Genomic DNA, 24,333 nt, shown 5'->3' with positions numbered 1-24,333 from the left:
AATGTCTATAGTGCACATGCATAAGAATGTTTTTACAGTTTTTATTGGTTCCATTTTTCATATCCATCTGCAAGCTGCCACAGTCTAGTAATATGTTTAACTACATATCTTGGGAGGATGGGAAAAATAATAACAGAAGCATTCTTGAAATCTCTGAAGTATTTTGGAATAGGTTTTGATAAGTCATTATGCTGTGATTTTATGATGTGAACATTGAAAAATTATCTCAGCTGGAATTTAAAAGGAGGCTTTCCACGTTCATATCCTCCTGTCAACACTGCTTCTAATACTCTATGAATTACTGAATCTTACAGTAGCCACTTCCACCTACGGTACATGAAAGTTGCTTGAACTTCCTTTTGTGTGTGCATAGATTTGGGATGGACTCTCATACACCAGCCACAGCTAACAGCTGGGGTAGGAATACTTATCTCAGACTTTGGGAGGGACCATCAGAAATGACTACATTAAATGCTATGAACTGAGATGTGTGAGTCGAAGATGGTGATTTGTGCTAACAACTTCAAATTGTACAGAAGCATACAGAGATTGATGACCATAGCATAACTGACAAATAGTAACTTTGTCAGCAAGTCAGTATACCCTTACACCACTCAACGGTGCAGGATCGAGCACTGCTTATGCTGTATTTCTGACCAATTTAATTCTAGAAATTAAAATCCAGGAGTTCAAAAAACATTTCCCTGATTCTTTGACACTGCCTAGGAGTTAAGAAAGTCGAAGTAACCTTTTGAACCAAAAGCGACTAGCCACAGTGCACGTGAGGGAGGACAGTTTCTATAGTTTGTATGAAACAAATCCACTCCATAGAAACACTTCCTTAAATAAGAGCCCCTTAAGTTTCAGTTGAGACTGGCACTACGATTTTATTTTCAGCAGAGGTAGGAGGCTTAGCTACATTGCCCATGGATAAACCTAGCCCCAGTATCTGTCTCTGACCTGCTCTCTTTAAAGCCTATGGATGTTCTGAATACTGAGCAATCTGAAGATTGTGTCATAATCTTCGCAGATGACTTGAGTAAGTTTACATTTATGTGGGCTTAAACTCACTGGAACTGGCAAAAAGCTGCAAAATTACAAATCAAATCAGATGCAATACCAGAACAATCTGTAATCATGTAGATATGTGAGGGTACGCTTGAGTTTAGTAGTCAGATTTGAAGATCATATTGCTTCCTATTAAAAATATTTGGATAGTTACTGGGTTTGTTGGACTAGTTTGTTGTTGTAGTCATGTTTGTTTTTCCCTCTGAAAGTACCATTAACCCCAAACTTTCACAAATACAAGTAGATTATATATGGATAATTTTCAAGTGATACTCAAATTGTGCTCAGTCAAAGCTTATCTATCTGCTGATATACAATTCTATATCTCTCTGTACTACCCATAATCTTGTGTATTAATTAATGCAGTCAATTTAAAGCTGGCTATTTTAGAAATCTCCTTCTTGGAAGCTGTAGTCTGATAATTTTGTGTATCTGCTCCATCAGCTGAAGTTTCCAAGATTTCAGATATACTTTATCTTCCCCCTAATTACTGCTAAATGTGACTGCAGAACAGGAAAAGAACAGTCTTAAAGATTATGTTTTGTAGGACTCTTTCCCTTAGCCACTACTTAATAAGAAACCCAACTGAAGCAGTAAGCATAATAAATCCCAGCAGCTGCTTTGGTATATGATATGAGCTTAACAAACAACAGGCAGGTTGTGAAGAAGGGGGCTACTGGTTTACCAGAGGATGAAATTTTGACTAAGGTCTCATTTCTGCTCTAATTAGTAGTAATAAACAGACAACTGGCGTTTTCAGAAGGTAAAAGGGGGAACTATGCTGACTACTGCAACCCATTTGGAAAGCAAAAAAGATACTTACAGAGCCGTAGACTTTTCCTTTCTTGTTCATGGCTAAGTAATAGTTGCTCTTAACAGACTTAACTGCCACAACTCCAATTTCTACAGATGTTATCTCCAATATGCCTAAAAAAAAAAAAAGTAAGGTATTGAATCAGTTCATTAGAGGACTTTCTCAGTATAGAAAAGAAAATAAACCTGAAAACCAGTAAATATTATAGTATTCAGAACCAACAGACCACCAAACTTTAGCAAAAGTCTTCTTTAAACCACTGCAAGAATATATGCAAACATTGTTTCAATTAACATGGTTCGTTTGCTAACCCTGCATTTAAAACCCTCTAAGTACTGATATGGCTGCATTACTCTTAGGATAGATTTTACTAAAATTTATCAGAAGAGACACCTGAACCAAAGCATTAAATTACATCTACAGCATCTGTCAATAGAACATTAGATTTAACCCAATCTTCAAAACCAGTGATAAACTACTTACTCCTTGTAGGACATTCAGATAACTAAACCTCTTGGCTGCAGCTGATAAATTCACTTTTGGCTAGTGTGTTGACATTTTTGGATATAGTAAGACTAACTCTAATGGCCAAGTTATCTGTGTCTTTAAGATATCAGAAACATTTTGCTCTGTTTGTAATAAATATGTTTAAATTTTTTTTTCTTTAAAACTAACTCTTTCTGTGATACCGGATCCAATGGGTCCAATGATGGGAGACAGAGCTTTTCATCTCTATGTTTTCTGTCAAAAACATACTGATTTGGGAGTAGTAGAAGTTACTGCAACTTACGTAGTGACTTTAGAGGTCCATTTTTCAGCTATTACTAGAGTAACTGGAGGGCATCATTATATTTTAGTTCAGGACAAATATGGCTCCAACCAGATAACTTCTAGATGGTTTATCCAGGTAGTATGCCTGGCTCTGACACTTCTCTTGATACTAAAGTAGACATTAAAGTAGTCAGAAGAATAGCCCACCTAACTTAGTGGTCACTAATGGGAAGATTACTGGAGGGGCTAAAATATTGAGAAATTGGAAGGAACAGCCTAGGCTGAGCCAAAAAATTACGTGATGAACAGATCAGCTGAAAAAACATTGATGAGTTCCTGCCGAGTAAAAAAAAGACAATCTGCAATAATTTCCTCCTAAAGATGTTCAACACTTTTTGATGGAGCAGGGTAGAACTGGCAAATCCATATATTTTTTGATTCACTTAAGAATTCCTTATGGTAACCACACATCATCTGAAGCCAACAGTGTAACTTGCTATTTGGTGTTCTGTCTGGAAATGCTGATTTTTCTGTCTTTGAAAACTGAATGCAGTCTGTTCAGACTATGTGGACTTCAGTATGTAGAAAAGGCGAGGAGGATGTTCTTTCACTGTAAATTTTTTTGAAAAAGGCTGCTTTATATATGATTCAAAAGCCATTCTGTACGACCACTGAACTGGTCAGGAGTGAGGGTGATACTTGCTCTGTGACTAGAAGTAGAGGCTTTGATGTTAGCTGGGCAATGGTTGTGAATCAGAAATGAAAAAGTAATAGCTGATTCTTATATATGTAAAACTGATGACATAGTTCACAGAATCACAGAATCATTTGGTTGGAAGAGGCCATATCTGTCCACTACTAAATCATGTCCCCAAGAACCTCATCTACCCGTCTTTTAAATACCTCCAGGGAAAGTGAAACCACTTCCCTGGGCAGCCTGTCCCAGTGCTTGATAACCCTTTCTGTGAAGAATTTTTTCCTAATGTATAATCTAAACTTCCCTTGACACAGCTTGAGGCCATTGCCTCTTGTGCTATCCCCTGTCACTTGGGAGAAGAGACCAACGCTCGCCTCTCTGCAACCTCCTTTTAGGTAATTGTAGAGAGCAACAAGGTTTTCCTTTCTCCAGGCTAAACAACCCCAGTTCTCTCAGCTGCTCCTCGTAAGACTTGTTCTCCAGCCCCTTCACCAGCTTCAACACTCTTCTCTGGACACGCTCCAGAACGTCAATGTCTTTCTTCTGGTGAGGAGCCTAAAACTGAGCACAGTATTTGAGCTGTGGCCTCACCAGTGGCCAGTACAGGGGCACAGTCACTTCCCTGGTCCTGCTGGCCATGCTGTTTCTGATACAAGCCAAGATACCACTGGCCTTCTCGGCCACCTGAGCTCACTGCTGGCTCATGTTCTGCCAGCTGGCAACCAACACCCTGAGGTCCTTCTCTGCCAGGCAGCTTTCTAGCCACTGTTTCCCAAGCCTGTAGTGCTTCACTGGGTTTTTGTGTCCCAAGTGCAGGAGCCGGCATTTGGCCTTGTTAAACGTCATCCCGTTGGTCTCAAACCATTGGCCCAGCCTGTTCAGATCCCTCTGAAGAGCCTGTCCTCCCTCCAGAAGATCGACGCTTCCTCATAGTTTAGAGTCATCTGCAAACTTGCTAAGGGTGCACTCAATCCCCTCATCCAGGTCAGTGACATAGACATTGAACAGAACTGGACCCAGCATGGAGCCCTGAGGGACCTCACTTGTGAGCGGCCTCCAGCTGGAGTTAACTCCACTCACCATCACTCTTCAGGCCTGATCATCCAGCCAGTTTTTGACCCAGCAGCAGGAGTCTGGGTCCAGGCCAGTGGCAGCCATTTCTCAAGTAGGATACTGTGAGATACTGCATCAGAGGCTTTACCGAAGTCCAGGTACACTACATGCACAGCCTTTCCCTCATCACATGAATGTGAAGGAAAGAGAGGGAACATCAAACGAGTCAATCTAAAATGAAAGACCTAATTTTATTGTCAAGAAAGGAGAACTGGCCTTTCCAGGATGAATTTTTAAATACATACAAAATCATATACTTAAATTAACCACTTAAATTTTCATATGAAGATGTATAAATTCCAAAGTGATTACCAGAGGGTTTGTGTTTACTTAGAAAGAAGCATTAGGTTGGCTTCAGATAATGTTCTTGCATATGAGAAAGACTTCAGTGAGAACTGCAAGATAAACAACAGTAGGTCTAGGTCTAGTAGGTCCCTTCAGAAAACGGACCATATTAAAACAGCAATAATAATACTGGAAAAGAAGTTTCGTGTCTAACCCAATGAAAACTTGAAAGTGGAGGATTATTACCTAAATATTGATATCAAAATACAAATATAAATGTTGAAAGACACAAATGATTTTCTTTTATTTAAAAATCTGATACAACCTCCTGTAAGATTTTTGTGGTAAGATTCTTAATTGCATCATGAAAAATCAGCATGGAGTTGCTCACATAAATTAAGAAAAACTATGCTGTGAAAGATCTGAATGTCCATGGAGCACTTGCATACCCAAAGAATTCTGCACTAAGTGCATCTCAGGCTTGAAACCAAGGCTCAGACAACCAAAGTCATGCACAGTTACACACAGTTACAGCACTACAAGTCTGTAAGGGAGTAAAAACAACAGTTCCAAAATCATCTTACTCCAAGTAGCCATGTATCATTTTCCATATGTAAGATGAAGAGAATTATACTCTCTAATCTCATGAAAAGTTGTGAGGGCTTCTTAATCGTATTCTGACAGTTAGCTCATATATAGCAGTGTCATGCCATTGTTACAAGCAGATCAGTTAAGTCCATGCCAGCCAAGGTCTATTATCTTGTATTAATGGTGAAATGTTGATCATTTTCACAGTAAAGAAAAGGCAAAGTTGCTTTCTTGATTTTCTGTGAAAGCATTAATATAGCAGTGGCCTTTAATACTTCTCTCTCATGGAACATTGCCTGAAGTATCTGTGCTTAAAATCAGATGTAAATAGGATGCCTTACGTTATGTAGAAGACAAGCTATTAGAAGGTAAGATTGTGGTGCAAACCTTGCTACAACACCATTTCTTTTTACATGAGCAACAAGTGTTTTTGTATTGTCCATGCCAAAAAAGTGATGAGAAGAACTCAGTTAATACTTTCTACAGCATTTAATTACTGTAACCCAAACAACAACAACAGTGAAATTAGTCTGTCTCCATTTCTAACAGCAGCAGTAACAAAAGAAAAAAAAAGATATTGGTGTAACACATGCCAATGCTAATTTTTATGTTGAAGTGCATTTTAATGAGCTATATTTTGTCATAGTATCCTTGTAACAATAACACGTTATTAGACCATTTCAACTGACTATTACACTTGCAGATGAAGGAGACCAGAGCTTAAAGAAGAAACTTGCACTGAACTGATTAAGTGTTCTGGACTTGAATGATGGGGAGACACTGCTCTTCAGTACAATACCTAAGTGAAAGTAAGGTTAAGTATTCATACAATTAATAAGTGTAGAGTATTTTTTTTAGAAAAGTTTGTTTGGGATCTGACACTATTATATTCCCACTGGGCTTAAGGGAGGTCATGACAAGAAATGTTATATGTTTACATTATATCCACTGTAACTAGCTTGATTAGATCTAGTAATGCTATTTATCTGGAGCCAAGTGTAGCTGAATTCTTTGGAACTCTAATCAGTTTGATCTCATCACCAATGACTCTGTATTTATTCCCAGTGAGAGTGTTTTATGTATTTGGAAGTCAAAAAATGTATTATTTTCAGTGACAATTTCACATATACTAACTTCTGCAGCATTTTGGGGAAGAAGGGAACATTTTAATTGCTGTTTTTTCTTTCAAATGAATTTATTACTCTTGATCCAATATTCCTTGGATAACAGAAACCTAATTTGGTACTTATCTACCCTGCTACTCTCTGTAGACCTTGGAGACTTCACTGGAGTTACATGCTGGTTACAAATACAGAACTAGCTTTTGTCTAGATTGCAAATTATTCAGTATTATTTACATATTTTCTCAGGAGGAGATTCTGTCACAAGTTTGACAGAAATCTACTGAAGGCAACAGGAATTTTTGCATAGGTGTCAGTGATGTAGACACAAATTTCAAAGGTCAGCATGAGAGCACCAACTCATGTGACGTGGATGTACAAGCAGTAGTTATAAGGTCTTTCCTTAACTTTGAAACAAACTTTTCTAAATAAAAAGTCTTTGATGGAAAAGTGAAAATTCTTGACTAAGAAGGGTGATTATTCTTAATTATTCATTATTCAATACAGCACAATTGTATAAAAAAAAGAAATTGAAACATACACTATGAAGCTTAAAACTGTAGTTTTCACCATCAAATGAACCCGACTTCATGGGAGCACAAAAAATTTTGTATTTTCCTCTAGGTTTATGTAGTAGTCACAGGCCATGACTGGACTTCTATACTGCTCCAATAAAAACATAACTTTCATGGGCTATCAAGATTAACTGTAAAATTTCATAATCTTGAAGTGCTGGAGGCTTGGAGATAGAAGCCTAGGCGCTCGCATAGACAATGTTGTTTAAAGAATGCCTGACCACTGTGAGTACTCCACTGGCCTTAGCCTGACAGATGATTGTTCTCAGACACCTTCAAAAAATGAGATTCTATGACTCAAGGGTAACCTATTCCACTACTACATTAGAAAGTTTTTCAAGTATCCAATCTAAATGGCCTTGTTTTAATTTAAGCCAACCTAATTCTTGTCCAAACTGTAAACTAACACAAAAAAGAGGTGATATTTTTTTTGCAGAAACCTTCTATTCATCATGAATTATATTATCAAACTTACCTATCCATCTATCTACTTTTGCTTTCTAAACAAGACCAGTTTTTCAATGCTTTCCTTAAGCCTTCTAGTTATGCAGTCATTCCTTATTCTAAGCTAAGCTACGAATTTGATTACTCCTAGTTAAATGTACTTTACACCTGCTTACAGCTAAATGGCCTCTGATTTATTTTATAAATTCTCTAATTTGTCACTGTTGTTCTGAATTCTCATTCAGTCCTCCAAAATACTTGCAGCTACTCCAAGTTTCATGTTACCTGCAACATTTATAACAATTCAATTCCTTCTATCAAGTTACTAATGAATTTTTGATCAGGAGATATGTTGCAAAGAATCTCAGAACCATAGAATTACTACGTTGGAAAAGACCTTTGAGATCACCGAGTTCAACCATACCTGTACACTACTAAACCATATCCCTAAGCACTTAATCTAGTCAGCTTTTAAATACTTCCAGAGTGGTGACCTGACCACCTCCTTGGGCAGCCTATTCCAGTGCCTGATAACCCTTTTGGTGAAGAAATTTTTTCCTGAAGCCTAACTTGAACCTCCTATGGTGCAGCTTGAGGCCTTCTTGTCCTATTGCCTATCACCTGGGAGAAGAGACCAACATTGACCTTGCCACAGCCTACTTTCAGGCAGTTGTAGACAGTGATGAGGTCTCTCCTCAGCATCCTTTCCTAAGACTTGTTTTCCAGCCTCTTCACCAGTTTCATCACTCTTCTCTGGACACACTCCAGAGCCTCAATGTCTTTCATCTGGTGAGGAGCCTAAAACATATTCAGCCGGCTGTTGACCAACATCCCCAGGTCCTTCTCTGACAGGCAGCTTTCCAGACACTCCTCCCCAAGCCTGCAGTGCTTCACTGGGTTTTTGTGTCCCAAGTGCAGGACTCGGCACTTGGCCTTGTTGAACCTCATACCACTACTCCCAGCCCACTGACCCAGTCTGTTCAGATCCCCCTGTAGAGCCTCCCTACCCTCAAGCAGATCAACATTTCCTCCCAGCTTAGTGTCACCCACGGACTTACTAAGGGCGCACTCAATCCCCTCATCCAGATTACTGATAAAAGATGTTGAACAGAACTAGACCCAGCACTGAGCTCTGAGGAAAATTACTTGTGACTGGCATCTTGTAGAACTTGATGTCTTTGTTTAGACAGACAGTGAAAAACTACTTGTTCGTGAGAATAGCATTTCACACTATGAGACTTTCACTTACAATTTTCTCACTGATCTTGGGTAAGAGAATATAATTAGAGGCATTAGTTTCAAAAATATTCCCCGGTTTATGGTGTCTAATGCTCCTCTCCTATACATGAAGATTTTTATCTCACCATAGTTGAAAACTAGGTTCGTTTGGTATTGCTTCTCTTTGATTAATAGATTAGATATGAAGAAATCTTTACTGTGAGGATGATGAGGCATGGGAACAGGTTGTCCAGAGAAGTGGATGCTTCATCATCAGGAAAAGGCTGGATGAGGCTTTGAGCAACCTAATCTAGTGGAAAGTGTCCTGCCATGATCTTTAAAGTGCCTTCTGACCCAAACCATTCTATAATTCTATGAGAATTTCTAAGCTGTTTACAAACATATACTTTAAACTTTTCCCATACTTTTTCTCAGGATATGATGACTTGTCTCTAGGTCTTTGTTTTTTCTCCTTTTTAAGGATATGTATTATATTTACTACTTCCTGAATTATCTGGGGATTCGTTCTTCTCAAGTTTTCAGAATGAATCTCCAGAGGCTTGGCCAACCTACTCAGCAAAGCAAGTAAATTTTATGAAAAAAATCAGATAAATCATCCACCTAATTTTAATTTTGTTCTTTTTCTATTCATAACAATGTTAGCTTCTCTTTGGCGCTCATGTTCCTGTTCTGTGAAGACTGAAACAGAAAAGCCATTTCAACATACTTCATTTTATGTTTCCTGTATTTTGTATCTGTACCATTGCTTTAGCTCAGGGATTTCCATGCTTTAAAACTTTTCACTCCAAGAAAATGTGTAAAGTAAATGATTTCCATGATATAATGTGACTTGTAATTAGTCTTGATAATAAGCACTACAAAAAATAATATTCTTGAGGGGAAAATTCTCACTAGTAGTTACTCATTTCTGGTTCCATGGGTTTTAGAAAGTTGGCAAGGAACATGATAAAATTAAAAAAAAATACTGTCGCCTCAATTATGGTTTTAAAACAGATAGCACATTATTATTATTTTACAGCCATAACTCTCTAAACTTCAACAATTGCAACTAATCCTCTTTGACCACATCCACTGTAAAAGCATAGCTGTCAATACTGAAACTGTTTCCAACTCTGCGTTAGAAACATTTTAAATATCAATTTGAAATGTTCCTTGTAGCTATGCATGTGCTGTCTTTACAGGTCCCAAAGGCTAGAAACATATTACAAATAGAACCCAAGTATATTTAACTTAAATAAACTATTTTTATAATTTATAAAAGTGACCATTATATAAATGACAAGGCAACAGAAAGCTGACTGGCTGTCTTGCTCTGCACAAAGGGACTGTAAAAATACAAGTGAAAATTTGCACTTACATAATTCTGTACACTGACTCCAAATGTCCCATGATTTTATAAAAATGCTGGTAATATGAGGCAAGCAATTTACAGAATATCCAAGAACTTGAGTGAAATTATGTCAAACAATTACTTACGAAACATAACCTAAACTTCCAACAGTCCTGGAAGACTGGGGAAGTCCCACTGACCTGGAGCCTGGCTGATGTTGTGCCGATCTACAAGAAGGGTCGCAGGGAGGATCCAGGGAACTACAGGCCTGTCAGTCTGACCTCAGTGCCAGGGAAAATCATGGAGCAGGTGATCTTGAGTGCTATCATGAAGCACATGCAAGAGAACCGGGTGATCAGGCCCGGTCAACATGGGTTCACAAAAGGCAGGTCTTGCCAGACTAACCTGATCGCCTTCTATGACAAAGTGACTCACCTACTGGATGAGGGAAAGGCTGTGGATGTATCTTCCTGGACTTCAGTAAAGCCTTTGACACAGTTTCTCACAGCATTCTGCTTGAGAAACTGTCAGCCTCTGGCCTGGACAGGCGCACACTCTCCTGGGTGGAAAACTGGTTGGCTGGCCGGGCCCAGAGAGTGGTGGGAAATGGAGTTAAATCCAGCTGGAGGCCAGTGACAAGTGGGGTTCCCCAGGGCTCAGTGCTGGGTCCAGCCCTGTTCAATGTCTTTATCAATGACCTGGATGAAGGCGTTGAGTGCACCCTTAGCAAGTTTGCAGATCACACTAAGCTGGGTGGAAGTGTGGATCTGCTGGAGGGTAGGGAGGCTCCAAAGGGATCTGAACAGGCTGGACTGCTGGGCAGAGACCAATGGCATGAGGTTTAACAAGGCCAAGTGCCGGGTCCTGCACTTGGGGCACAACAACCCTATGCAGCTACAGACTAGGGGAAGCCTGTCTAGAAAGCTGCCTGGAGGAGAGGGACCTGGGGGTGTTGGTTGACAGCGACTGAACATGAGCCAGCAGTGTGCCCAGGTGGCCAAGAAGGCCAATGGCATCTTGGCTTGTATCAGAAACGGCGTGACCAGCAGGTCCAGGGAGGTTATTCTCTCTCTGTACTCGGCACTGGTGAGACTGCACCTCGAATACTGTGTTCTGTTCTGGGCCCCTCACCACAAGAAGGATGTTGAGGCTCTGGAGCGAGTCCAGAGAAGAGCAACAAAGCTGGTGAGGGGGCTGGAGAACAGGCCTTATGAGGAGCGGCTGAGAGAGCTGGGGTTGTTTAGCCTGGAGAAGAGGAGGCTGAGGGGAGACCTCATTGCTCTCTATAACTACCTGAAAGGAGGTTGTAGAGAGGAGGGTGCTGGCCTCTTCTCCCAGGTGACAGGGGACAGGATAAGAGGAAATGGCCTCAAGCTCCTCCAGGGGAGGTTTAGGCTGGACATTAGGAAAAAAATTTTCACAGAAAGGGTCATTGGGCACTGGCAGAGGCTGCCCAGGGAGGTGGTTGATTCACCTTCCCTGGAGGTGTTTAAGGCATGGGTGGACGAGGTGCTAAGGGGCATGGTTTAGTGTTTGATAGGAACGGTTGGACTCGATGATCCGGTGGGTCTCTTCCAACCTGGTTATTCTATGATTCTATATAAGATTTATTATCAAGGCAGTACTGCAATGGATCCAAACAAACCCTGCAATGTGAACCACTTGATTCTGGGACCAAATTCAGCTTCTTTACAGTGTGAGGTAGTGACCATTTCTTTTGTAGCCATGTCATTTGTGTAATTAAGTTCTTAAAATGTACTTTAAATGTCTGCAATCGTAGTTGCAGTCCTCTTAATGTAGTGGAACAGGACCACCTTTCATCCTTCTCCCCCTTTCAGAGCTTATCCAATATATGTGGCAATTCATACACAGTCCCTCTCTCCCTTGCCTTTTCTTCTGTTGCAGAAATATTACAGCTGAAGAGTGAGTTCAGTTGTATGGAATGTGATGATAAATGAGAGCTTCTGAAACTTTGCAGTTTGTTGACAAGAAGCTCCTGGGCCTGTGAAGGCAGCTACTGCTCTTGGTGGGTAACCAGAGAGGCCAGAACTTGATAACATTAATCCAAACTGACTTTTCAGAACTTTGGTTTACACACCCTCCAAGGATCTTCTCTGCAGGGATACTTTTGACTGTCACCGTCTTGGGTCAAACAAAGTTAGTGATAAGGCATGAAGTTAAAGATTTGGTAGTTCAAAAAGCTGCTCTTAGTAGCTGATTTGAAAAGGGGTGGTTAGAAGAAATGGGTAGGCTGTTTGGATGTGGTCATGAATGTGTGAAGTGCTAAGGAATGAAGCCACTGACTCTGTTTCCACCCTGTTTCATTATTTGCATGTGTGGAAAAGAAGTTGAAAACACCTCCAAGTGAGAAGCTATATCATTATTCCTACCTACTATTTGTTTTGCCCAAGAATTATGGACAACAGAAAGAGGAAGATGATGCAAGATGGTGAAGATAAACCAAGGAAACTGAAAATTGGCTAAACAAGACTTGCCTTTGGAAGGTTTTTCAATGAAGCGAAGTAGTTCCACTAAAAGGTAATCTTACAAACTTTGCCATTGTCTTAGTAACGCTGCTTAAGATGCAAATCTTGCAACCCATGATGCCACAGTGGTAGGCATATATCTCAAATAACTGTTCTGAACAATAACCTGAGTTTTGACATAAAACTAAAACTTTATGTGAAGTTAAAATCAGCTTATTGCTTTTTATTATTTAATATTTTTAGACCTCCACCCTTCCTGCTCTAAATCAGAAGTGAATGTACTGAAAGACCATAAAGCAAGCTGCTGAAGTGTTTGTCATACTTAGACCAACTATAGCGAAAAGGTGGATGTCCCGTGAGCTTTTCAGCCCAATTCTCACAACTGATACATTTGGATAAGCCTGAGATATGTATTCAAACTTCTGGAAGGATGTGGGAACAGGATCTCTGAGCCTTCCTGCATTAGCACAATATCAGCAGAAGATGTGAAAGCTCCCTGGTATATAAAGACCATGTAAAAAAGGCATTAGAATTCTTCCTTAGACCCACAAAGGGATTAAAGGAAAACAATCAGGTTCTCTGGGAGAAGAGGAGGCTGAGGGGAGACCTCATTGCTTTCTATAACTACCTGAAAGGAGGTTGTAGAGAGGAGGGTGCTGGCCTCTCCTCCCAAGTGACAGGGGACAGGACAAGAGGAAATGGCCTCAAGCTCCGCCAGGGGAGGTTTAGGCTGGACATTAGGAAAAAATTTTTCACAGAAAGGGTCATTGGGCACTGGAACAGGCTGCCCAGGGAGGTGGTTGATTCACCTTCCCTGGAGGTGTTTAAGGCACGGGTGGACGAGGTGCTATGGGGCATGGTTTAGTGTTCGATAGGAATGGTTGGACTCGATGATCCGGTGGGTCTCTTCCAACCTGGTTATTCTCTGATTCTCTGATTCCTTTCCTTATCTACTGCTTTTATGGCTTTAATTTCAGAACAGAGCAACAATTATTCAACCAATAGTCCTCCGTAGACCAAGTAAATGGAAGGATGGCACCAGTAGGGTGCATGGGAAGAGAGAACCTCAGTGATGCAATATTGAGAGATGGCAAAGGAGCAGTTTAAGTTTAGCTACAAGAACGGTAGGAATCAATTTAACTAGCATACATCCTGACATGTAACAAAACCTATCAGTTCAGGATACATTTAGCCTACCTTTTTCCCCTCCGGTCAGTGAAAGGAGGCAACTCCAAAGAACAACCCTAAACACCACCCCTCCTTCTGTTAAATGTCCAAAGTTAGATGGGTTAAACTTAAGCAGAGGGACTGCAGGAAGTGACTTCGAGGACACATTACACAGCCAGTTAAAATGAGTTCAGATCTGCCTTCAAGGGCACCTTGTCCATAACATCCATCACTATCATGCAAGCAGGTCATCAGATTTAGCCAAAGTACTGGAATTATTTTGCAGCAGGAAAGGTAAGTACATTTTCTTCCTTCACATGGGTTTAATTCATGTGGTGGAGATGGGATGGCTACAGGTAGCATCAACTGTACCTAGCTCTGTTAATCGGTGCTCATATTTCTGAGCACCATGTTTTGAGACAAGACAGGAAGATGTACAGCCAGCTACGTTAATGTTGATGGAAAACATAAAGGTCTGAACATCTTGGCAAGTGTGACCCCAAGACCGGAAGATTTGATAAACTGTAGATTAGACACAGATAGTATCAGAATTCATTATCTAATATGTTTCTGGAATGGAGGAGTTATGACTGATGACTCACTCTGGACAAGGAATGGTAGCAATTTGCATGCCACACATGAAAAAAGGAAAACACCCTCCCGCATCCCCCATCTAGTATATATGCAGGACTGTGACTATATAATTTGTTAGATCTCTTGACAAAGAGGGCTTAAGGAGGTTCAGCCCTCTCTTCCCTCAGATACTTTTTCCTGCCTCTGTGCTGAAGTTCACCAACCCTTCAAATATAACTGTTTGTGGAGCAGCACTATAAACAAAATCATTGGAATACTCTGGCTTGGAAATAACTCTAAATAGAAAACAAATCAACCTAACCCCCTAAGAACTAAACAATCCAAGTTTTTACAGTCATTCTTGGTAGTATATGCTTTCTAGACCTCCTATTGCTCTCCTTCTGGTCTCTTTCCAATTAGCTAATTTTTTTGAAGTGAAGTGCCCAAGCCTGGACTGATGTTCTAACTAAGGCCTGATGGGTACTGCATTGAGCAGAAAGATTACTTCACGAGTTTATAAGGAAACTTGGATCCCAATCCAAATCCTAATCGAAACTTGGCAGTCCATATATTTTCCATTTAGTAGACAGGACCAGGCACTCAGGATCTCTGCCAAATCTTAAATTTCTACGTCTACACAGAAATACACAGAAGAATAGAAAGCTTATAAGAAAGTAGTACAGCTCAGTAAATTTTCTCAGAGATGTGCAGAGCTGCATGTTTTAACCTGGGTAGAATCCCAAGTTATCTTTCATGTTCATGATCATGACGTCCACTTCCTCCATTTTGTCATTTGTATAAGTTTCAATGTGGATAGTGGCAAATTGGAAGAAACTGGATGATGTTAAGGCTGTTCCATTTGTTGCTCACCCTAACACATAAAGAAGCGATAATACATAGGCAGTGGCACTTCAGCAAAAACAGTCAAAATGCATGTTGACGCCAGGAGAAGTAGCTGTTCACCTGCAGTTTCAGGAAAGGCAGGTCTTCACTGCACAGGCTGTCAGTTGCTGCTCAGTCAGAAACCTCTAGCAGATACAGTACATATATTTGCAAAACAGTGCATGAATTACAACTAAATGGAGCCAATTTTTACTTAGGCACTGACAGGTAGGAGCAGATGGAAGCGAGCCTGGGTGCTAAGATGGTCAGATTATGTACAAACAGATGAAAAATAGTATCCCTATGGGAAGCTGTATGGAAGCTGTGAGATTTATGAAACTCAGTGGGCTGCAGATGGCCTCTGTTACTTGTCTGTCAACAATCTTTAGTCAAATGACAGGTTTGTTGCCTCCTACTGAGACTGTCTGCTACATATACTGTAGCTGTTGTTTTAGTTAGGGCTGCTCAGCTGCACATCAAAATGAGACAACATTTTCTTTCAACAGTTATGTTTGATTTTGGTCTTCATTTGTTCTTATGATGGATTTCAACTCCACTCCCCATTGTGCAAGACAACAGGACTGGAAAAACTATGGTCTATCATTTGCTAGTCTCAAATACTTCTTGTGGAAGGTAGGAGACAGAAAAAACTGTGTAATGGTATGACAAAGCTTGGCAATGTGCATTGCACAGTCTCTGGTAGGTAGGATCCTCTCCTAAATCTGCATGGGCATAATGACCTAGTACTGGGGTACAACAGAAAAATCACAAAGTTCTACATGCTCCTTTTTATGGGACCATGAGTAGGTACAGTTCCTAGGAGTACCCTGCTGATGCTATGTTTCTCTGAAAATAAGGGATGTTTTAGTGTTTTCCCAGCAAATCAGAAAGTTGCCAAAGACACTAATCCATCAGATCAATTAGTTGTTGATTCTAATGGTTTATGTCTGTCTTTCCTTCACACAGGAAAAAGGAATCCATGGTATTTTAAAATATGGGATCCACATGTTTATAATGCAAGACTACCCCTGGACAGTTATAATGATCCATCTTCTTCACATCGTTATCTTTGGTCACAGTTACTCACCAACACTTTCAGTAATTTTCTTCTATAATGCCACAAATATCCCTAGTATTGCTTGGTCACAATAATATTTTAGAAGGAAACTTTATAATGACTGTGGAACAGAATGAACATGTGAGAAGAGTAGATTAGGGCAGCTGTATGGTATGGGTGATCTGCATTAAGAAAATCACTGCAAACAGTACTTCAGTAAGTCTTAACATTCCCAACTGTTCTTTGTCACTTGTAGCTGCTTCTTCCCCCCTCCCCCTCCAAGTTCTTCTCTTAACTGATCTGGATGTGATAGAATAAAAGGCAGTTCTCTGACCCTAATACTCAAGTTTACATAGTTTGGTTCAATGTTGTATGTGATTTGAGATGACTAGTCATAGATTGTGAGTAGCTCATAACCCCAGTGGGTACTTTGCAAACAAACTACTGTCTGAATTTTTCATATAAAATACTAATTGAAAGAAACAGTTATTACTACAATTGTTCTGGTCTGTCTTGGAGAAAATAAAGATAAAATAATTGCAAGTTGTTACTATATGAGAAGATGTTAAGACTAAGACTCAGTGACTCTAATCATCAGTTGACAGCTTTGTCCATTCATTTTGTTTTCTCTGACATAAGTAATTTGTGTACTTAATTCATGTTACATTACAACCAATCAAAAAGATACCATTCAATAATGGTATTATTCTTATTATAATATTATATGACCAACTGCTCATTTTTTAATGCTAGATTTGTACTTCATCTTGTATATTCTGTATAATTCTTTCATCATCAAAGGTATGCTGAAACACTAAAGCAGGTAACAAGGGCTGTACTCTTGCACACAGATGTAAACAATTGCCTGCTATAGTGCAAGCATCTGATATATGTCTTTCACAGTGTTTTCATCTTTTATACTTAACTCCTCCTAACCTGGCTGGACCTGGTATCTTCAGTCTTCCAGTACAAACACTTTTATTCTAAACTCTGATGAGCAGTGATAAGTGCTGTCTTCTTAAACATTCATTCAACACCTCATCAAAAAGCAGGATGACAAAATCATCAGTCTTGAACAGAAACATGAAAGGCTGATCTGTAGAGCACAATCACTTCACACCCTTCTGCTTTCATTATCTTCAACTCACCTTCTATATTGTTTCCCACCTTCCTTGCTGACATCTTCAGATGGCAGCTAACAAGCATGTTCTGCACACAAGATTATGTGAACTAATTGCTTACGTTTCTGCATCGTGTCTTGTCCTTTTCTACAAACTCTGATACCCTAGTCTGTGTTGATGAAATCTTTTTGGTCTTTCCTCTCCTTGAGCTATGTAAATCTCTTGCTCAAATACGCACGAAACTGTGCTTGGGACAGTTAGCAGACAATATGATTCATATGGTTTGACGCATTCTTTCCAGCTTTTTTACTCAATCTTCTGTATTGAAATTCACGTTTCTGCTCACTGTAGCCTAACAGCACAAAATCCCCATCAGCCAACAAATGCCAATAAACCACTCAACTGACTGTGTGTGATTTCTGCTATGATGGCAGCAGAATCTTCATCAGGGCATATGTAGAAGGCAGGCAAAGAACCTCCCCTCTTCTCTATGTGTTTTTATGTCAGGCTCAGAGATACCTTTGCTTACACTACTATCTAACATCTTTAAGAGCCCCTAGCCCTTAGGCCATTTGGTGAAAACTGGCTGACAATCATATTTGCACCTTCTAGAGTGGTCTGGTGAATACCTGAGAGCACTTGCTTCAACCTTTCTCAAACTAATACCTTGAGAGACCACTCGTAGCCCTGAAACATGTTTGCATTTTCACTAAGTGACATATTGTGAAGACTATGGCAGCCCTACACTTTCCTATTTGCACAGTCTGATGCCAAGGTCAGACAGACATCCTCCTGAAGAGCTTGGCATGAATGTGTATAAAACCAAAGGAACCAAGCTGGGCTTGGTCTTTTCCATATTTCCTTTTAGGAGTGCCCCCAGTAGTGAATGATCCTGGGAATTTTGTGGAGGTTCATGCCCAGAGGGAATAGTTCATGCCAAAACCATCTAAGCATGAACTAATGTAGAGTGATAACAGAACCACTTCTGAAAATTTGATTCTTAATGTCCATGTTCTTCTGCCCATCTCTAGTGAATTATTTGCTTTCTATTCATCATTTTCCTTGTGCCTTTTTCCCCTCAAGCCCACAGTGTAATCTCCTGCTCTATCCTTGTGGTAAACACTAACAAAACAATCTGATAGGAAAAGATTATACAACTAAGAATTACAGTGGCTGCCTTTAAATTGTCAGTCTGTTTATGTAGTTTATTTATTTTGCTGTTTTGAAGTCCGTGTGTGTCAAGACCACTCTTTGGGAGCTCCTTGCTGTGTACAAACTAACACAATAATCAACAGTTACGAGACCCTGCTAAATCTATTGTCATGCATCTGCACAATCATATTTCACTTCCATGCAACTAGAAAGCAATTTGACTGCCTGACCCCACTCAGTCCCACCAGCTGCATTGTCAGCTGTCTATGAAAAAATATAAGTCTTCAGAGAAAGCAGAAGATAATAAACTAGTTTCTGGTGGGAAAGCTGAAAGAAATTTTTGACTCAGGACAGAAATTATACAGCAACTATTTCCTTTCTTACTGCAACAAAGTAACATCACTATATCACTGCCACTGTTTGCAGGCGATATTTACTTTCCATGCCCCATATGCTTGATGTACATACTGAGCAATAGCTAGTGTTCTGTAAAATCTTTGATAAGATAATGATGACAAAATCACAGCTGGCAAACTACCTTCTCAATTCTCCAGTACTGAAGTGGAACAGTTCTGGTGCAAGGAGTTCTAGGACGTTGCCTGAAGGAACTCAACGCTGTCAGTGACACTGCTACAAATGTTAGCTGGCAAGACACAGTGCCCACTGATCTCAGCAATCACGCACACCTTCCTGATTGATCTTCACTCTTTAGATTTCAATCTCCAATTTCCAATACAACAATTTCAATGCTGTGTGGCACATAGAAGGCAGATCTGTGGCCACACTCCCAAACTGACGCAGATACCCCACAGGCAAGAAGACTGAAATTTTCCAATTTATGCCAGATCTACCCTTCCTCCTTGAATCCTGTTTAAACAGGAAATGTCAGATGAATCACTAAGTGACGAGGCTGGTACAGTTGTTAGCTGTTCACCATTATTTGCTCAACAACATATTAAGTCCAGTACTCTGAAATAGATTTTTATGGACAGTAATCTCTATTTTATGAAACCTTCTCTCTTCTTCTTAGTTACTGTACAACATGTAAAGCCAGTGATCAGTACCACCCCAAAATATACTGTAATCATAAGCTGATATTACAGCAATTCCTTATTTCCGTGCTGCTTCTGACAAAATATAAGTAGGTCTGAGAAGTAACAAAAAACATTCTTGCAGATCTGTAGCCTGTGGTTGATTAAATTTACCATTTTTCTTAGAGAAGAACTAATAATTTGTCACTTCCCTGACTGGTCACATATTATCTTATAAAAAGCTATATATTTGTTTACTAGTAAACACCAAGCTATTACTTAACAAACCTCAACAGAAATGTCCAGCTGATACAAAACAACTAGCATGAATACTTACATCTGACTTAAGGAAACCTGACATACCTCTTAGTAACAACTGGGCTCAAGCAAATCACTGATCGATTTCCTATAGGACCACTCTAGAATGTCTTTCCATCCTACCCTCATAAAATGTTTCTATCATATACATTAAAAAAAAAAAGCTACTACCTGTTTGCTGTTAACAAACATGTCCCTGAATGCCATTTCTCCTTTAAATACATGTTAGTATACATATTAAAATACCCAGAAAAAGTGTGATCCTCACTCCAGGATCATTAGGTATCAAAGCCAGCAAGATCAGTTTAAGAAGCCACTAAACACTGCTGACAGCTTTGCAGCAGTGACCTAGCAGAATAATAGCAAAGCTTGAAATAGGACTCTATCTGTGGTTTATTTCAATCTTTTATCCAGTGAGACTAGAATTTAATAAGAGCAAAGTTTCCTAGAGATCTTAAAGTATTTGAATATCAATCTCTAATTCCCAGCTTAACAATTCCAATGTTGTGGAAAAGATTTCTAGATGCCTTTTCAATTCATACAATAATTTGGGTTGGTTTGGAGGTCACCCAGTCCAAACTCCAGAGGCCGAATTCAAAGTTTTATTAAGTTGTTCTATGTTTTCATTTTGGTACCTCTATTATCTCTGATGTGGCTGTCCTGGAAAGAAGATAAGTAATTTCCATGATTGAGGATCCTTAGAAACCCTGTCCATCAACCACCTCTTCCAAAACTGGATCTACTACATGCAAACTGGAACCTCAGTGGAAGTCACTGGGGTAGAACTCGCATCAGATTCACAGCCTGGTCCTGATTCCACTATTAATGAATTAGAAGCACTAGGCTTGGAAATCACTGACTTTTGACAAGAAGGTGGCTAATGGGGCACTGTAAAACATATGCAAGAAGATGATGACAGCTGATTCTGATTTCTCTTCCAACATGTGGATTATGTTACATCCACCCAAGTGCTAAGCTTTCATCTCGAACAGTTGTGATGGTGAAGGCTTCTGAGGGTCTCATTCTCTAATTATGCCTGACTTAGAATTCACTTAACTTAGACTAACACAGATAGGAAGTCAAGTTCTGTTAGCTGTTCCACCTTTCACCTTACCACACATCTGGGAAATATTCAGATCAAGATCATAACCTTGCATTTTGGCATTAGCTACCTGAAAAAACATTAAGATATCACCAACAATTTGCCTTTGACTGGGAAAATTAGAAGCATATTTGAGATGTAAACATTGTTGTGGCACTAATATTTCTGGTAATGATTAAAGGCTGCTACTTGAACCATAATTGAATAAACCAAAACTGACAGTCTTAGACCATGCCCATTTTCAGTTTAAACAAGATAAGGAAATCCCAGTGGTATATCATATTCCTAATAAGAGGGAAAGCTGGGAATATTTAGAGATGAGCATTTTCAATGAGGTCTACAAATGGAAAGCAGTATGTGTAAAGTACAGTATGAAATTTGTGATTACAAAGCAGAAGTTGGGATATGACCCACCTCTCCCTGCAGTAACAAGCCTCTATACCACTTGAACTTACTAGAATGGTCTTTAATCGTGAACAGGCTAGACCTATAAGCATCCTAGAATCAATAAAGTAAAGAGCAGCATTCATAAGCCAATTATTTCATACCCCTTAGCTAATTTATTAGATTATCATCACCATAAATATTTTACATCCAGAAAAAAAATCAGACATCAGAAGCTGGTAACACAGGAGTTCAAGGGGAGGAGAAGCTGAGAATATCCATACGTGGGAATTAGGATATTCAAACTTCCTTCTTGTGCCGCTTCCAACTCCCAGTTCAGAACTCAAGTCTAAAGTTGGGCCTATGTTAGCCCAACTAGGGGCTAACATAGAAAGATTTGCTGTTATAATCGTACTGGCAAACCTTCCTCACTTCTAGGATTATTTCTATGTAGAGGTTTCTGCTCATTTATTAATAACGCCCAAAATTACTGCCTAATGTGAAATTCACAGAGGTTCAGCAGAGATCAAATTGTAGAAGATGACGCAAAGAAAATTCATTAAGAATGAAAGCATCACATTTTAATGAAAAAAATTCAATACGATCAGATACTTTGGTACCATCTATCAAATTAAAAATGAATACTATACATATAATGACGTGTCTAAACCAAGATTAATGCCTGTCTGGGATATATGATTAGCCAAATATTAGTTACGGTCAAGGTGGATGTTACTGTTCTTTTCGCAGCATTAACTGTAGGAAATGCGATAGGCTGTGATGCATAAGCAACAGATTAGATGCTAGGATCTTTCCATACAATTAAGAATTCTAAGAATTGCTGTGTATTTAGAATCACAGAATCATAGAATAACCAGGTTGGAAGAGACCCACCGAATCATCGAGTCCAACCATTAATTTGCCATTGATTATCTATATATTTATTTTTTATTTTTCTTCAAAGTTGTACTTTTAGATTAGAATTGTTAAAAATGTAATTTCAAACCAGAAACAAGTGTTTCCTACTGTATTAAGATTTCACATCAGTAAGCAAGAAAACAGTAATTCTGTGAAATCATGAAGCTGTATACGCTGCTAAAGGTGATGAAATGAGATACTCCACACACTAACAAAAGCATCTGTCTCACATGTTTAATTTCTGAAACATTTGATGTGTTTCAAATATCAGTAGACCCTTTTCCTCATCCTCCCCACTGCAATGCAAGTTCAAAGAAAACATGCTATAATAAGGCTGAACTGTAACAAAAGCTTCCCAGCAGCTTTGAACAGCTACATACAGTTTTAGCATTTATAAGAAATGCTACAGTATCTGAGCTAGCATTTTTTGTTAGTTGGTGACCATTTATCTACCAAAGGAAAAATAAATGAGGGTGGAGGAAATAACCTATATGTGCTTGGGAACAAAAGGAGTATACAGCCTGTAACCTGGTTATAGGATTTATTGTGAAAAATTCACAACTATACTATAAACCAAGTGTAACAAGCAGGTTTAGCCAGAAGAAAGCAAAAAACCCTAAGCATGTAAAAATTTGATTTGAGATAAAAATAAGTACCTTACCTGGAAATTTAAATGTCATTGCTCCTCATAAAGGTGATACAGATAACTTATGTACGAATGAGCTACTAAATGTAGGTAACACTCCAGGATAGGTAGAAATAGACTAAAAATATTGAAGCTGCTGCCAAATATCACCCATAAAAGGACGTGGAGGGGGACAGAGAGAGAAAAATTTGCAAAATCCAAGAGGCAAGGCATTTTCAGTGTGTCCTTCACGAAGAGTATACATTTTTAAGTTTATTTTATTAAATTTTTTTTTAGTTATTTCATTAATGATTTATCTAGTCAATATACACTTTAATTCTGATATCAAAATCTTATTTGTTTGCTCCTTTGACATAAAATGTCCTTAATTCTGCCATCTTTACTCCCTAAGATTCTCCTCCATTATCTCTCTGCTCTGTTGCATGAAACCACAGGATAAATCAGTCCCGTAAACAAAGGTGGGCATCTACAATTACTTTCATTTATGCAAGGCTAAAATAGTGAGAACTGACTTAGGCTTAAACTAAAATAACTTTGGCATTCATTTCCACCAAACGAGCGCTGGCTTCAAATACAGTTTTTGAACTTCTGTGACAACAAAATTTTAAGTAATACGTATGTATGATAAGCAGAAACAACATGTATAATTGCATGTGTAGGTGCTGGAGGGAGGATTTTGCCTGCTAGAGAAAAATGAATATATAATACCAGAGTGTAAACTGAAAACAGCTCCTCTGAGGTCCCTGGAATTCATGTGCTTGTAACTAGAGAAACTTGGGTAATGTCAATAACCAGAACAATATTTCCCATCAGAAGACAAATTGCTGCATAGTTATCAAATTGTTTGTTGACTCAAGTTATATTAAACATGTATAAAGTGCATTAGTTGATACTAATTCTTTCTAAAACAGAAAAACTATGTAGAAAAAGAAAAGATACAGTATTCTACATGCAAGTAAAATGATAGTGACCTCTTGTAAATACTTCATGTAATCCAAGGGCACAGGGTGAATTTGCTCCCCTTAAAATTTGATATATTTCAGCACAGGCATGAGACACCATTCATCTTCCCTTCTCACATTTCTACCCATAAGACAGATGTCAATGTTGTCTAACGGATAGATCTCTTTTAAGCTATTTTCCACATGGAGGCAGGGCAAACAAAAGATATAATAGCTAGAACCAGAGAACGATGTCTTTCAGAAAGTATTCCAAACTTTTCCCTAAATATGGGTATCTTTCCAGCTCATCCGTGTTTAGCCAACTTCTAGCAAACATCTATGAAAAACATGATTTATTCTTGGCGACATCAGGTAACATGTATATTTATATTAATACAGACCTACAGATAATTATATCTACTAATAATAATCTAGTTGATGGATATTAAGCTTATTAATGCAGGTGTTTGCACTTCTCTCCATGCCACAGAAATTGTCTGCTACATGTCC

General features: G+C 39.1%; 1 protein-coding gene across 4 annotated transcripts in view; it reads right to left on the bottom strand.

Moving 5' to 3' along the window:
- Window positions 1-24,333, bottom strand: part of FGF10 (fibroblast growth factor 10) — a 111,327-nt gene that overhangs the window by 5,122 nt on the left and 81,872 nt on the right. For all 4 annotated transcript variants that reach the window (XM_069880245.1, XM_069880244.1, XM_069880243.1 and 1 more), the window contains exon 4: window positions 1,892-1,995. In XM_069880245.1, coding sequence (XP_069736346.1) covers window positions 1,892-1,995 — 104 coding nt within the window. The remainder of the gene's footprint in view (window positions 1-1,891; window positions 1,996-24,333) is intronic.

The sequence above is a fragment of the Phaenicophaeus curvirostris genome, chromosome Z (genome assembly GCF_032191515.1).
Source record: "Phaenicophaeus curvirostris isolate KB17595 chromosome Z, BPBGC_Pcur_1.0, whole genome shotgun sequence".
In the NCBI taxonomy this organism is placed as follows: Eukaryota; Metazoa; Chordata; class Aves; order Cuculiformes; family Cuculidae; genus Phaenicophaeus; species Phaenicophaeus curvirostris.
The sequence above is the reverse complement of the archived record's forward strand: the minus strand, read 5'-3'. Positions and strand labels throughout refer to the sequence as shown.